At 53.5% G+C, this 14,685-nt stretch overlaps 1 protein-coding gene across 3 annotated transcripts; it reads left to right on the forward strand.

The window, feature by feature from the left end:
- Nucleotides 1-210: 210 nt before the first annotated feature.
- Nucleotides 211-14,123, forward strand: ELOVL1 (ELOVL fatty acid elongase 1). Of its 3 annotated transcripts, none has more exons than XM_085067831.1 (8): nucleotides 211-302; nucleotides 10,408-10,469; nucleotides 10,915-11,105; nucleotides 11,254-11,334; nucleotides 11,542-11,598; nucleotides 11,939-12,044; nucleotides 12,175-12,311; nucleotides 12,664-14,123. In XM_085067831.1, exons 2-8 carry the CDS (start codon nucleotides 10,424-10,426, stop codon nucleotides 12,916-12,918), a joined length of 873 nt encoding a protein of 290 aa, XP_084923957.1. In that variant the 5' UTR covers nucleotides 211-302; nucleotides 10,408-10,423; the 3' UTR covers nucleotides 12,919-14,123. The 3 variants fall into 3 exon arrangements, with proteins under 3 accessions (XP_084923957.1, XP_084923956.1, XP_084923958.1); XM_085067830.1 differs by lacking the exon at nucleotides 211-302 and adding an exon at nucleotides 3,937-4,060; XM_085067832.1 differs by lacking the exon at nucleotides 211-302 and adding an exon at nucleotides 8,292-8,443.
- Nucleotides 14,124-14,685: the final 562 nt, after the last annotated feature.

The following is a 14,685-nucleotide window of genomic DNA, read 5'->3' on the forward strand; positions in this document are numbered from 1 at the left end:
CACCGCACGGTGACCCTGCCCCGACCCGCATGCTTTTCCCAGCCACTTTCCATCTTCCCCTCACGCCCTCAGCCCCGCAGGCTGAGCCCGCCCGGCTCCCGGCGCAGCCCCGGCCCCTCAGGCTCCGCCGCGGCGGGCGTGGCCACGGACCGGGCGGGACGAGACGGCCGCGGCGATTGGCCTCTGCTCCCCTGGGGGCGGGGATCTGCCCCCTTGGCCAATGGGCAGCGGCGAGGGGGCGGGGCCTCCCGCTTTAATGGCGGGGGCGGCCGTGGCGGCGGCAGAGTAGGGTGCGGCTGGTGGTGAGTGCGGGTAGTCGTGGGCACGTGGGGTGGAGGGTGGGAGGCCCAGTTCTGCCTAGAGGGGGTGGGCTGGGGGTGGCTGGTCTGTCCTAGAGGTCCTTTGAGATGTTTGCGAGGGGGGAGTTTGGGTGGAGTTGTCTGAGGTTAGCGGTGGGTCGAGGCTGGTTGTTGCGGTGCGCTGAGGGGGCTTTGGGAAGGTGGTTGTAGAGCAGGAGGGTGCTGAGGAGGCATGAGCAGGGTTCAGCTGCTTTGAGGGTTAAGCTCTCCTGTCCCGGGGGGGCCATGTGCTGGCTTGTCACCTGTTAACCAGCCTGCTCTAGAAAAGACTCGTGTGTATATGTCCATGTTCCCATCACCTGGGATGCTCTGGGTCACGGGAGGAGGTGTGTGGGGTCCCCTCACCGCGCGGGTGGGGGGGCGCGTCGGGGGAGGCCGTGGCCTGATGGGTGGGATGGGTGTTGTGATACTGTGACGTGCCCTTGGCGGGTGATCACGCTGGGTGTGGCTGTAGAGGCTGTCACCCTCTCGGAAAGGGGGGCACCCGTAATATAGTGTGGATCCTTGTGGCAGCCTAGCGGTGTGCAAACCTGTCTATGTCAGAAGGAGGGATACAAGTGGAGTCCGAGTTGAGTTGTTGAAGTGCTTTTTCTTTCTCAAAAAACAGCTCGGTCCTGACTATGTGAGGAGCTGCAGTGCTCCTTGGCTCGCAGCCTGGTGCCGCTGCCCCAGCGCACCCTCTATGGTGCCGGAGAAGGGTGTAATTCCCTTCCCGCGGTCGGCTGCTCTCCTTCGGGGCAGAGCCGCCCCCTCTGTGCGAGGCTGGGATGCTTTCCCGGCCGGCCGGGGGAAGAACTGTTCCTCCGCGCTGTGTGCCGTGGCACAAACACCGGTCTCCGCCCCGACAGGTCTCTGCCAGCGGCCGCGCTGGGTCCCGGCCGTGACAGGGCTGCCTCCCCACTGCTGGCCGGTGGCCCGAGCCCAGGGTTCGCCTGCTACCCGGCTCAGGGACCGGTGGCTGCCCAGCCTCAGGAGCGGGATTGGCATCGCCCTGTTGGCGTTTTGGCGGGATTGTCTCAGCTCCACAGGCAGCGGAGCAGACCCGTAGGCTCGCTGAAAGGTGGCTGGACCCCCACGCGTAGCGGCGGCGGCGAGGGGCCTCTCTGGGCCCTCAGCGGCCCTTCCCAGCCGCGCAGGCCCCGCTGGGCCGCGGCCCCGCTTCCGGGCCCGGCCGCGCCACACCCGAGCCGGGCCGGGAGCCGCCCGGGCGGGGGGACCTGGCGCTCCCTCCGGCGGCAGCGGAGCAGGGGCCTGTGGCAAAGGGAGTCGAGGGGGTGGCAGCAAGGCTGAGCGGGGCGCTGCCCGGCTCCTGCCCTGGGCACCGGGCAGAGAGCTGCGGGTACGCTGAGCAGCTGAGGGCTGTGGTCTGCTGGGGCTTTTCTGCCCCGGGGCGAGAGCAACCCCCGGCGGCCGGGGAGCTTTCTTCTACCCAGCTCTCGGCATCAATGTAACCATTGAGATGGCTCTGCCCTCCTCCTCCGAGCCGGGTGGCAGTACCAGGCCTCCCCCGCTGCTGCGACACAATGTCAGCTTTGAGTGCCGGCTCGTGTAGGTGCTTGGCCTCCCGCTGGCCCTCGCTCTGGAACGCGGTGGCAGGAGGAGCTCACTGTCACCCCCCGGGTGGCAGCAGTCGCCTGGCGTTGGGCTCACCTGGCACTGGTGTGGTCGTGCACAGGGGTCTGCGCTTCCTGGACAACTGTGGGCTCGATAACCACTGCCAGTACAGCGCTTGGTCTGTCGGTCTCTTTACGGTCTGTGGGCCCGTTCCTCTGTTGTAACTAAGGGGCACTTGGGAAAGCTACTTATTTTTTACCTTGTAGCAGACTAAATGAGGCAGCACAAATAGGCATTGCAACAAGAGGGGAAGCTTTGAGGGTGGCAGTCTGTGCCGTAGTGCCTAGACGGCTTCCTGCAGGGGGGCTGTCAGGTGCTTTCCTTGTGACTGATCGTGTTGGTTCTGGAGTCTTAAAAGCAGGGAGAAGTGGGGTGAATACCCCTCCTATGTCAGTGGGCACCATGGAATAACACTGGGTGCTTTACCCAATAGTGCATTTCCTCAGAGCATCTCTTCCCCTCTTGGAGACCAGGATTGCCTGTGCAGCAGTGCATCCCTCCTGCTGTGCTGTCCCAAATTGACCACCTTCTCTTCTACCAGAATGCAGCCAGGGCAGATTCCTAGCTGGATGGAGCTGACCTTCCTACCAGACCTGCTGGGCAGCTTCTTGAGGATAGTTTAGAGTCAAACAGCTGGCTGAGCATGTGGGGCTTGGCTGAGACTGCTGTGGCTTATCTCTTTCCTAGGAAGCCCCTCTAGCTCATGGGTGTGAGGTGCTGCTAAGGGCCTGCTCCTATAAGAAGCAGCAAGATGCCAGCTGTTGCAGCATCTACTTGCTGCATCTTGCTGTGGGGATTAAACTGTGCCACCCACACAGCCTGGACCTCTGTGGTCCTCCCTTGTGTTGTATTCTTACTTCTGTTTCCTGAAAATCTGTAGGGTGGTGGGATTATGTGGTCCTTCAGGGCAGAAATGTAATATGAGAGAAAGTACTGTTAAAACTGAGACTAGGGGAGTAAAAGCTCACTCTAATCTAGAGGTGTCTCATACCATATGTTAGAGATGAAAATTAGGGAGCTTATGGTGAAGATGCATAGTGTCTCCTTTCTTTCCTGGTGGAGAAAAGCTTCACATCCTGAGGAACCTCTGAAGCAGGCATTTGGCTGCGCACTGTCCTTGCATGCTACAGGTGAATGCTTTCCCCTTTGCTGCTGGGGGTTACAGCACAGTCAACACTCAGCCTGAGACCCTCCTCTAGGGAGATGCTTACAGCGGACACTGAGAGTGGTGCCTGTGATGGCTCAAGAGATGCTCTGTGTTTCTGTGCTTAGGTATTGGAGTTCTGGTAGCGTGTGCTCTACTGGCTGTCAGATGGTGGGAGTACTTGGGCTGGAAAGTCTGGTTCTTGCCAGTCAAACAGGTGAGGCAGCTTGGGCTCTTATAGGGAGGAGACGGTCCCCAGGAGCCAGGACTCTTCCCTGCAGGAGTTGTGGGGCTGCTTTTGCCCAGAGATGACATGTTGCAGCCACCACAGCCTGTTCCCTGCCATCAGGCCTGTTGTCTGCATTCTATCTGAGCCTTTAGTGGCTTGAGGATGGTGGAGGTGGTAACTGGCTCAGATATTTCTTGATTTCCCTTAGTGTCTCATAGGGTTTATTCTTCCCTGTGAAATGGATCAGAGTGGTAAGCTGTCACTGGCAGCAAGTTTTCCAGCTTTGCTGCAAGGAGTGCTCTTACCCTGTGGAGCAGATCAGCTGGCTTGCTCTTTTTCACAGTTTAAGATTTGCTCTGTACACACACAGATTTTATAACTCGTGCCACTTCTACTTAACCCTAAGAGGCTTTCCCTGTCTGTACAGCGGCAGCAGTAGAAGCAAGTGCCCTGGCTTTGAGTGGTCAATCTACACCTGTGTTGAAATAATCAGGCCTCATGCTTCTTTTTTTAATTGTGCTTGGAAGGCTGGGAACCTGCTTAAAAGTGGTATCCATTAAGCCTCAGACTTCTTGGGTTCTAGGTGCATATACTGTGCTATTGGAGCATGATATCTTCATACTGTCAGAGAACATCCTGCTCTCTTGTTAGAAGATTGTGTGACCACACTGCCTTCTGGGTGTGGAGGGAACAGAACCCAAAGCTGATGTCAGGGTGAGTTCCAGACAGTGGCCCCTTGTCTCATTGAGAAGATGATCTGGGTTTACTTTTGGACTTCTTGAATAGGCCAGGTAAAGCTGTTGGAGGGAATTTGGGAGTCTTTCCTTTCTGCATCTTGCTTTGTAGACTTTAAATGTCCATCTTGTCTTGATGTGCCTGCCTAATTAATGCACAGGCCTGAATGGGACAGAGCACAGTAATCATTACTGTTGTCATGATTACAGCCAGTGCTGTGAGAACAGAGGTGAAGCCTTGTATGGAGGCATTTGCATAGCGATTAAAACTAGAGATGAATGCTGTGGTACAGGCTGGCCTACCTCCAGATAGGGCTACTCTGTTTCTTTGCTAGGTGGCTTTAGAAGGCTTGACCTGATTTTGGATGCTGCTGTTAGAAGTTGGCCTTGCTTGGTCTAGCCCTGCCTGCCCCCCCTCCTCTGTCACCTGCCTAGTTCTGTCTTTCCTGAGTGTGCTCTGTGCATTTAAACCTCTAACTGCATGGTAAGCTCTTGTAGGACCTTGAAGTCTGATTACCTGCCTTGATTTTTTGTACAAGGTTACCAGTACCCTATTGCAATGGGTGCCCTCCTTTCCCTGAAAGCTTGTGAGGTGCCACACTGACTGTCAGACAGAGCTTTCCTGCTAATCTGGGTATCTTCTCTTGCTCTTATTTCCAGTGAGTATGGGAAGAGGACAAATTAATCTGTTTGTAGGATGCTATCCAAAGGCCTCAGGGTTTTACAGCCACTGCGTGAGAGAGTGGTAGGGTATTAACACACACTCGGTGGAGATGGGGAAACTGATCAACTTCAGGCAGGAAACTTTCTGCCACTTGGATGTGGTGGTGTGCCAGGAGCAGCACCCAGCCAGCATGAGTCCTGCACTGGTTGCAATGGGCAGCTCTTGCAAGAGCTGTTGCGTATCACAAGTTTGAGAGCTTGCATCCCTTCTGTGAACACAGACCTCCTGTACTGACTTTAGAATATGTTTATGTAGAACATATGGCACCAGGTTTTTGGCCATGTCCTTTGACACTCAGCATGAAGTAGGTGAGCCAGAGGAAGTGACAAATGGATGTGATTCAAATAGGAAAACCTATCTGGTGGTGCCAGCATGAAGTTTCCTTGCAGTCTTTGTAGTTATGTTGTGGACTGAATTCTGGGACTGGTTGTTCTCAAGCTCCAATCAAAGTCTGCCCCAAATCCTCAGAGCTGAGGTGCCAGGCTAGGAGGGCTGCTTTACTGCTCTGCCCTAACCTGTTGGTATGGCTTTCCATGCTTGAAACATCGAAGTTACGATTGTTCTGCCAGACTTGTCTTCTCTAGCTGGTGAGCTGGTGATAGGCATGTCTTTAGACTAATTCCCCCCACCGCCCCGAGAAAAACCAAGGCTTTAGAAGCATGTGGACAATGCTATCTTAACTTGAGTCTTCAGTGAATGGCTGAAATTATTAGCAGTAATGCAAGTGTACTCAAATACATCTCTTCTGTTGAGTGGCCTCTGCTGTATGTGCTTGAGCTGGTGTGAGGATATGCTGTGTGTGAAATAAGTGTGTACTGCCTGGTTACAGGCCCCTCTCCCTTTCACCTGGACACAGAGCAGCAGACAGATGAGATCCAAATCCAGTTTTCTGTGCTTCACCATATGCTTTGGTCTTAGAGTGATCCCACTGCAGAGTTGATAAAAAACAGGGGTTTGCAGCTTATGCCTGGCTGGCTTCCATCTCCCCCTTGTCTTGCTCTGACTGCCTTGCTACTTGTGTGTTGTTTGGGGCAGATAAAGTTTTGTGTTCCTCATCTTGCTAGACTCACTTGTGCATGAGCTCAAAGTTTCTGGAGCTGTGACTGTCAGCTCTTGGTGGTGATGGCTCGAGGTTCCAGTTTTGTGTGTGCAGTACACATCTCTGTCTGTGCCTGGTCTATGGCCCCCAGAGCCTGGCTTGATCCATTCCAGTCTTCTGCAGGGAAACACAGGCCATGGGCACATGGGGCTGTGTGCAGGCCTTGCTGGACTCCACAGTGACTTTCTGGAACTCCAGGCGACTGGGCAGGTGCTATGGTGGGGAGCTGGGGAAGGAAGATGCTTCTTCCTGAGAGGTTGTGGAACTCAAAGATGCATCAGGCAGCAAGCCTTGATGCCACCTTGTAGGTCAGGGATGAGAGCTGGTTTTGCATCTGGCCAGCTGGTTATCTCCTGAGCTTTGAAGGCTGCTACTCCCTTGGAGGCCCCAGAGGGGCCAGGTCTGCTTTAGCCAGTTCAACAAGGGCCCTGTGCCAGCCCTCCCTGGAGTGGCAGCTCTGTGGCCACCTACCAGATGGTTTTGGTGCTGCCTTTAATTAAACTAGTGGGGAGATGAGGGTGTTTGCTTTTGCACTTATTACAGGACTGATTTCTGACCTGAATGCTGAGGAGGAGTGTTGGCTGTCTGGGGCAGAGTCTGTTGCTTGCAGATGGTTGTTGTGTGGGGAGATACGCTCTGCAAGGCTGTTAACAAAGCTAACTGGGTTGAGCTCTGGTCTCTGTCAGTGTCATGGTTCTGACAGTGCTGTGGTCTGACTGAGGCTGGTCATAAAGGGCCTTGCTGTTGTTGCTGAAGTTGCACTAATTAGCTGTATAGCTTGCTGGAAATATGCAGTGTACACATTGCTTGGTGTAAGCAAGTATTTAATCCTTGATGTTGGTTACTGGAGCAGATTGTGGCCTGATACTCTAGTTTGCAAATAGTGGGAACTTTTTCTCTGACATGGGGAAGTGACTCCCTGTTGCTGAGAGATAGAATGAGATGTGTTGCAAGGTTTCTCTGTATCATGCAGGGTGTGTTTGGGCCCCTAGGGTTCCTGCTCATTTGGGATGCTTGGACCTGTTTGCTTGAGTTCTCTTCAGCTGTTCAAGGCTCAGCTTTGGTCTCCTCACCTCCTCCCAGTTTGTTGCCTAAGAGGAGCGGGATTTAAGAGGTGTCAGAGGAAAGTGAGTGTCCCCCATGTGCAGAGAAGACAGATCCAACCACTGTGCAGTGAATGTGTGTGATGTGTGGTGTAGTGTGGAGTGCAGGAAGAGTAAGAGCAGATGCCTGTCTGGATAGTGAACCCATCTTACAACACAGAGAGGTGTTGTGCACACAGGAGATGACAGAGGGGAGTTCAGGTTCCTGGACATTTGCTGCTCTGTGATGGAAAACCTCTGTCTGCAGCAGAAAGGCTGGCATGGAGCAGTCGTGTTTTAGGCAGGCTGGTGCACTTCACATCCCCCTGCTTAGCGAAGCTAACACTTGGGTCTGCCCTGCAACTCCCACTTTGCAGCTCAACTTCAACACCCCAAGGCCAGTGGCTGCCCCTTCAGGGCAAAGGAGGATGAGACATACCTGCATCTGCTCACTGAGCAAGGCATGCTTTGGCCACTTGGATGCAGGATGATGTAGCATGCCAGTGTGGATGGATGCCAGGTCTTGCCAAGATTTGAAAACCTTAGGGGTTTCCCTGGAGATTTGGTTACTTTGTTAGCTTAATTTAGCAGGATGTTGCTTTGCCTAGAGAAACTGTGGAAAATGCATAGATCCTTTCCAAAAGGGTCTGTAGCATAATTCTGCTATTTCTGCCCTGGTAGAAGTCTTGGTGCTTGCCCAGAGCCTGTATTCAGGATAAGTCCAATGCCTCCCATTTTCCTGTGGCATATGTGGCTGTAGGAGTGCTGGAGGTGCTTCACACAACAGCAATAAGAGGGACTTGTTGCTGTTCATGCTGATGGGGACTTCTGTGCTAGTCCTGGATAGAAATGGGCATCTCCCACTGCTTGGGGGAATAGTTGTCAAGGACCCTGAAGTCCTAGCTGGTCAGTGGTACTGGAGCCTTGGTTGGCTCAGGGTCAGTGAAGTGGTCCATAGTGCCTGAGCTGAAGTGTTTTCCTGCAGTGTGAGAAGTAGCTTTGAGCTCAAAGACAGCTGATACTCTCTTCTCATCCTAGCCTGCCCAAAATAGGCAAGTACTCAGCAGGATTTTTGTCTCTGCTCTGGACCTGTAGCAAGGCTGACTCATTCACCTTGATAAGATAAACACAGAGCTTGAATAGTCAGGTGCCTCTGCTGGGAACTGACTCTTGAGGGCTCCTCAATCTAGCAAATAAAGGTGTAGCTGGATGCAGTGGTTGAAAGTTGAAACTAGACAGACAAGTTTGGAGCTTGCTCTTAGCCATTAATGCAACATAAAGCTCAGCAGCTTTCCGGGCTTGTACTTACTGCATTTCCCACAGCTGAGCCTTGAGTGGCTCTTAAGGATGCAATAGCTCCTGCTACACTTTTAGCTTGCCTTTGCTGCCTGTGGAGAGGGGATTATCTTGGCAGTGCCCAGAACCTTAAATATTACTTTTATCATCGGGATACTACAAGTGAGTATTACTTGCTGTTAAACTCTTTGAAACCTTGGGTTGGGTGGGTGAACATCTGTTTTGCTGCTGAGGTGCTCCTGATGTGTGGGGATCAGTCCTTGGTGGGCTCTGCCCTCTTGCTTCATCTGCCTCCAAGATGGCACAAGGAACAACCTTCTGTGCTTTTTTTGAAGCACAGCAAAACTGCTTGGGCTCTGTCCTTGGTGTGCATGGCTGTGCAGGCTGCTTTGGAGCCTTGCTTGGAGGAATGGATGTTTTGGGGTATTGAGGTGAAGGAGGAGACCTCTTCCCGCTCACTGCTGTTTCAGAGAGGTTGGGTGGCACTCCCTGGTCTGGAGGAGTGCAGAGGGTATGACTGGGCAGGCACAGAGCCAGTACCGCTGCTGCACCAAACTGATTTGCAGGGAATGGTGTATGCCAGGCCTCCTGGAGATTACTGCCAGCAAAGCCTGTAATGGAGGTGCCTGGTAGCACTGCACAAGAAGTGTCTGCTGCCATCCTGCCTACAGTCAACATGACATTGAGCTTTTCCTCTTGCTATGAGGCTAAAGAAGCAATGCTGGTGTTGACTGGTGAGGGCTTGAGGTGGCACAGTGACTCCTGAGTAGTCAGGGACCTTACTGGGAAGAAGGTTACTCTGGCTTCAGCCTCCTGGCTGCTGGTCTGGAAGAGGCTGTGTGCTTCCTGGTGGTGGCAGCAATATATTTCCTGGGAAGACTTGGGCTGGGGACACATTTCCCCAGGTCTTGTGTGGGCAGTCACTCCTGTGCACCCTCTTGGAGGAAAGGGGTAGGTGAAGTGTCTGGTAGCAGCTGTGGGGAATGCCTCCCTCGCAGGTGGATGAGTCAGGTGAGGCTGGGCCTGTGTTCTGCCTCCTTTCCTGCTGCTCTGGTGTCCTGTGGGCTGGGGAGAGGCTGGGGAGCACAGGTGGTTGGGTGAGAATGTTTCAAACTTGCCTGCAGCCCAGGCTCCTACTGCTGCAGGCAAGATGACAGGTAAAATGACAACTGTCTGGGTGCACAGATTGGGTGGGGTTACCCCCAGCATGCTGAAAAGGGGTTTTTGGCCCTGCTGGGCCCTTAGCAGCTCTGTGTAGTGCTGATTTCTGTGGCGTATTGACTTTCCTGCTGTTCTGGAGAGCATCTGCCCAGATTACTATTTGGTGTGTGTTCATTGTGAGGCTGAGCAAGTGTGGGGAGTGCCAGTCCTTCGCCCTACAGCCTTATATTGTATGACTTTCTCTTGTCTGGAAGGGGAATGGAAATGCCATTGCCAAGCAGGATGCTTCTAGCCTCTGAAGTACTACTAGGTTATGTGGTAGTAGTTTCTTGTCAGGAGGGCTCTGTGCAAGGATGTGAAACCAGGAACTTTGACACCAGAAACTGATGTTTGTTTCTGAACCTATGGATTTCCTTCCTCATGCAATGGGCCTGCCAGGGATGATGTGCTGCTTCTGTGGTGGGGATCAGGAGCCCAAAGCTTATCATAAAGGCACTGCTCTATGGAGAGTGTGGACCAACTCTGTATTTCTGCACCAGAGTCAGATAGCAGTGTGCTGAGTAGGTAGGGGTGCCAAGGCTGGTGCCAATGTCATGGTGCTTGTGCATGATAATGCTTGAGCTTGTACAGCAGGAGCAAGATTAAGGGGTTGGAGATATGGTGCTGAGGTTGGAAGCTTTCCTAGCTGGCTTGAAATGTTGAATTCTTGCCTTGGAAGAAGTGCTGGCTTTGCATGATGGGATTCCCAGGAGAGCTGGGGAAACAGGGCCAGGCTCTGTGAGAAGTGAGGCCTGTGGCTCAGATGGAAAGTGGATGCTGGTGTGTGGACAGCTGAGAGCAATATGGCCAGATACACGACTGTTTCTCTGAAATTGTGCTTGGACTCTGCTGATCTGCAGGGCTGTGCTCTGTAGGCTGTCTTCCTGGGAAAACAGCTATCTGATCTTCCCTCCTTCTTTCCACAGAGATACTGCCACCACCATGGAGGGGATTGTGACCATGTATCAGGACTTCATGAAGAAAGCAGGTGAGTATTTAGCTCTGCCCAGCTATCAGACAGGTAGCACTACATACCTTACTGCCACAGACACCAGGGCGGTGGTCTGTCATCCCTGAAGCAGTCTGGGTCTAACTGCATCCTGCTTTTGTCCTTACACAGATGGATCTCTGGGGTGTTTGTGCTGCCTGGTACGAGGCTGTCTTGCCTCAATAGCTGTGCAAGTAATTTTGGGGCATTTGTGCTCTCCAGGGCAGAAGATCTCCAGGCAGCCCTGCAGCATGGCTTCAGGCTATATGGTGCTGTGTCTGGCTGACTTCACCAGCCTCTGCTCCCAGACTGCTTCCCTACTTGCACTTCCGTCCTAGGAGAACTGGATTGCCATGTCCTTGCCTCTGCTGTGTAGGCAGCAGCACTGCTGGCAGCAGGCTGGGGTGAGGATGCTAACTGCTCTGCACTGTGGCTCTTTCTGCAGACCCCCGCATCGCTGATTATCCACTGATGCAGTCCCCATTCCTTGTGATGGGCATCCTTCTGGGATATGTCTACTTTGTCCTATCCTTGGGTCCCCGGCTAATGGCCAACAGGAAGCCTTTAAACCTGAAGAAGTTCATGGTGCTATACAACTTCTTTCTGGTGGGACTCTCACTTTACATAGTCTATGAGGTGAGTTGTGGGCATGTGTAAAGCAGCATGTGCAGGCTATATGGGTGATGGGGAGCCCTTTTTCTGGCTGTTCCCTGCCCTTCTGTGCAGATTTTGATGTGCAGTGGGTGATGTGTTGGGCCTCAACCTGATGATGCTTTTGTTGCAGTTCCTGATGGCAGGGTGGCTTACTGGGTACACCTGGCGATGTGACCCTGTGGACTTCTCACAGGACCCCAAGGCCCTCAGGGTGAGTTCTTATCCCTCTCCTGATAACTGGGGATGTCCTTTAGTGCTTCTGTTTGGACAGCAGGGTCACAGCTCCTGCCTTTCCTGAGGCAGAGGATTTGCAGTCTCTGAGCCTTGGTTTCATGCTGGGGTAACTGTATGAAGCCCTTCAGTCACTGGGCATGTTCAGGCTGCAGTGTGTCTCTAATGTTAACCTGTTCTGTTACAGATGGTCAGTGTTGCTTGGCTCTTTGTTTTCTCCAAGTTCATTGAACTGACAGACACGGTGAGTTACTGAGAAGGCCTTGTTACCACTTGCTGGGCAGGGAGTTGGGGGGGCCCAGTGTATTCGGGGTAGGTGCTTTTGAAGCCCCTCCAATCTGACCTGGTAGTGTTTCTGTCTGGCATCACTGTCAAGGAGGCCACTCTGGAATATTGCTGAGGCCACTCTTGACATGTTACGGCTCTGGAAGCTGTGGGGTGACGAAATGTGTGATGACGGTGAGTGGGGAGGGAGGGAGGGAGAGAGGGAAGCATAACTGAGGTCAGACACTGAACTAGTGGCCAGCCTGCTCTAGCTGCTCCGAGGGCTGCAGGGCGTTGATGCTGTGGGGCTTTCATTGCAGGTAATCTTTGTCCTGCGGAAGAAGAATGAACAGGTCACATTCCTGCACCTTTTCCACCACTCTGTTCTGCCATGGAGCTGGTGGTGGGGAGCAAAGTTTGGTCCAGGTAAGATAACTGTCTGGGTGCACAGATTGGGTGAGAAGGGTTTCTTGGCCCTGCTGGGCTCTTAGCAGGTCTGTGTAGTGCTGATTGCTGTGGAGTATTGCCTTACACTAAGGAAAATCTATCTTAACAGGGGGAATGGGCTCATTCCATGCCATGATCAATTCCATGGTGCATGTTGTCATGTACTTCTACTATGGGCTCTCAGCAGCAGGACCTGCCTTTCAGAAGTACCTGTGGTGGAAGAAGCACATCACAGCCATCCAGCTGGTGAGTCTGTGTGGTGGAGCAGAGCATGTGCCCCAATGTGAGGGGCAGACCAGCCCCTGTACTTTTGGGAGGTGAAGCCAGCAGTATAGTTGTCTCCTCTGTAATGTATTGCTCTGAGTGTTTAGCATCTCTGCCCTGCTGTGGCTGCAGCCATGTTGGGAGGGTGAGTGGCACATGTTGTCCTGAGACTTGTGCCTGCCTCTTCCAGCAGCTGCTAACTGTGCCTCACTATAAAGACCTCTGTGTCAGACTGGGAAAGGAGTCTGGGGGCTTCCCTTAGAAATAAGGTTTCTAGTGGGTTCCCTGACCCTGCTCCCATGAATAACTTGTTCTTACTCTGCCTTGCTCCCAGGCACAGTTTGTGATTGTCTCCGTCCACATCTCCCAGTATTACTTCATGCCCAACTGCCAATACCAGTTCCCCATCTTCATTCACCTTATCTGGATTTATGGGACCATCTTCTTCATCCTCTTCTCCAACTTTTGGTACCAATCCTACACCAAGGGCAAACGGTTGCCCAGGCTGGCTCAACAAGCAGCCCAGCACAATGGTAGCAGCATCCATGAAAATGGCACTGTCACCAATGGCAAGGTCAAAGCCAACTAGAGGGTAAAGTGCTCCCAGAGCCAATGAGAGCCCCGGGGCAGAGGCAGCTGGGACCTGTCCCTCTGCTCCTGGGTGCCACTAGCCAAGTCAAGTGCCTACAGACTGTTGTACCCCTGTGCCCAGTCCTGCTGTCCCCTGTCTGCATGCTCAGCCCCTCTGCTCTGAGCAGCCATGGGCTACTTCTGCTCCTGGGAGGGCTTGTGCTGTTTCTCAGTGTTTCTGAGCAGAGAGGCAGCTGCCTGCATCACAGCTGTGGGGCTGCAGTCCCATTCCAGTGTTTCCAAAGGAACTTCCCCCAAGTGCCTACATCTGGCCCTTCTGCCTAGGGGCCATTTCCTTCTGAGTAGGACCAAAAGAAGAGACCGCTTCCTGTCCTGGTGCCCTCTCCTCTTCCCTGTCTCACAAGAGCCTGTGTGGATGAGCAGATTTGTCCCTGGCTGCCTGCCACTGCCAGCTCATGTGTGAGTGCTCCTGCTCTACGATGCCTTGTGCCACTTCGTTCCATGCCACAGTGCTGCATGTCCCTGCTGGTCCCTGTGTGCCCAGCTTGGGAGTCCTGCCCTGGCATACCTGTGCCCAGGTGTGTCTGTGGAGAATGTAGGGGCAGTACTTATGGGACTTAAGGGCCCAGACCTGCCCAGTACAGTACACATGCCCTGGGCCTAGTACAGAGCAGGGGCTGTGACAGCCTGAAAGGCTTCCCCCACATGATAAGCCCAGGTTGCCTTGCTGTTCTTGTACCTGGGCTGGGTGCTCGGTGTGTGCTTAAGCCACACTTACCTGATCCTCCATGGCAGCTGGTGGCTTGCTCCAGAGTGGGGGAGACCAAGCTCAGCCTAGTCTTGGATCACTTCCATTCTGTAAATTCAAGACGTGAGCAATAAGTGCCCCTAGAATTATCTCCTGGGCTCTCCTGCTTGGGACCAGCCCTGCTCTGGCCTAGCATGAGCACAGCAGAGGGCAGTTTTAGTGTGCTCGGCTGTGGTGTAACAGTGAGCACGTCTTGCCTCTGTGGCTCCGACTAGGCCTGAGTGAAGATGTACTCTGCCCTTCAGCAGGGCACTGCCGCAGCTCTCTTGGCCTGGTGCCTGTCACCTGCTCTGGCTGTAACCAAAACATGCTGATGGCCTCGAGGACGAGGTGAAGGAGCCAGGCCCCGTCAGATTGGGCTGCTCTTCTATCACAAATAAACAAACAGAAGGAGATATGGCTCTGTTCTCTTGTTTTCTTGGCTCGCTGTAAGCAAAAGCTGTTCCAGGTGCTTGGTCGTGCCCAGTGCGGTTGGAGGCAGGGCTGGGAGAAGCAGCTGGTGTAGCAGGTTTGTGTCGGGAGGAGAGGGTGATAGGTGCGTGCTGATGAAGCAGATGGCAAATTGTTTCCAAGTGTTTTGGTACAGCACTGCTCAAGGCAGGAAGTGTGTCAAGGCTTCTGTTGTGAAAGTGACTCCACCCTGTCAAAGAATTGTTGGGGTGGAGCATGGGTGTGGGCTGGGCCACCTGCCCAGGAAAAACTGCTGCTTTTCAGAAATCCTGGGGAGCTGAGGTACGGCAGAGCAGGGAATAGAGACTCTGGCAACTTGAGTGATTGGGAAACAGCAGTTTGTTGCTTACTGCATCTGCTGAAGCAAAAACTGCTGCCATCTGTGAAAGCCCCTTCAGCATGGATCTGTGCAGAATGTAGTTCAGGTTGGTCAGAGGGAAGTTGATATTGTTGCTGCCTTGCTCTTGCTGTAGAAGAGCATCTTTGCCTGGCTGGGCTCTTTTATCT

Source organism: Lichenostomus cassidix, chromosome 8, assembly GCF_008360975.1.
Source record: "Lichenostomus cassidix isolate B80296 chromosome 8, HeHo_3.0, whole genome shotgun sequence".
Taxonomy (NCBI): domain Eukaryota; kingdom Metazoa; phylum Chordata; class Aves; order Passeriformes; family Meliphagidae; genus Lichenostomus; species Lichenostomus cassidix.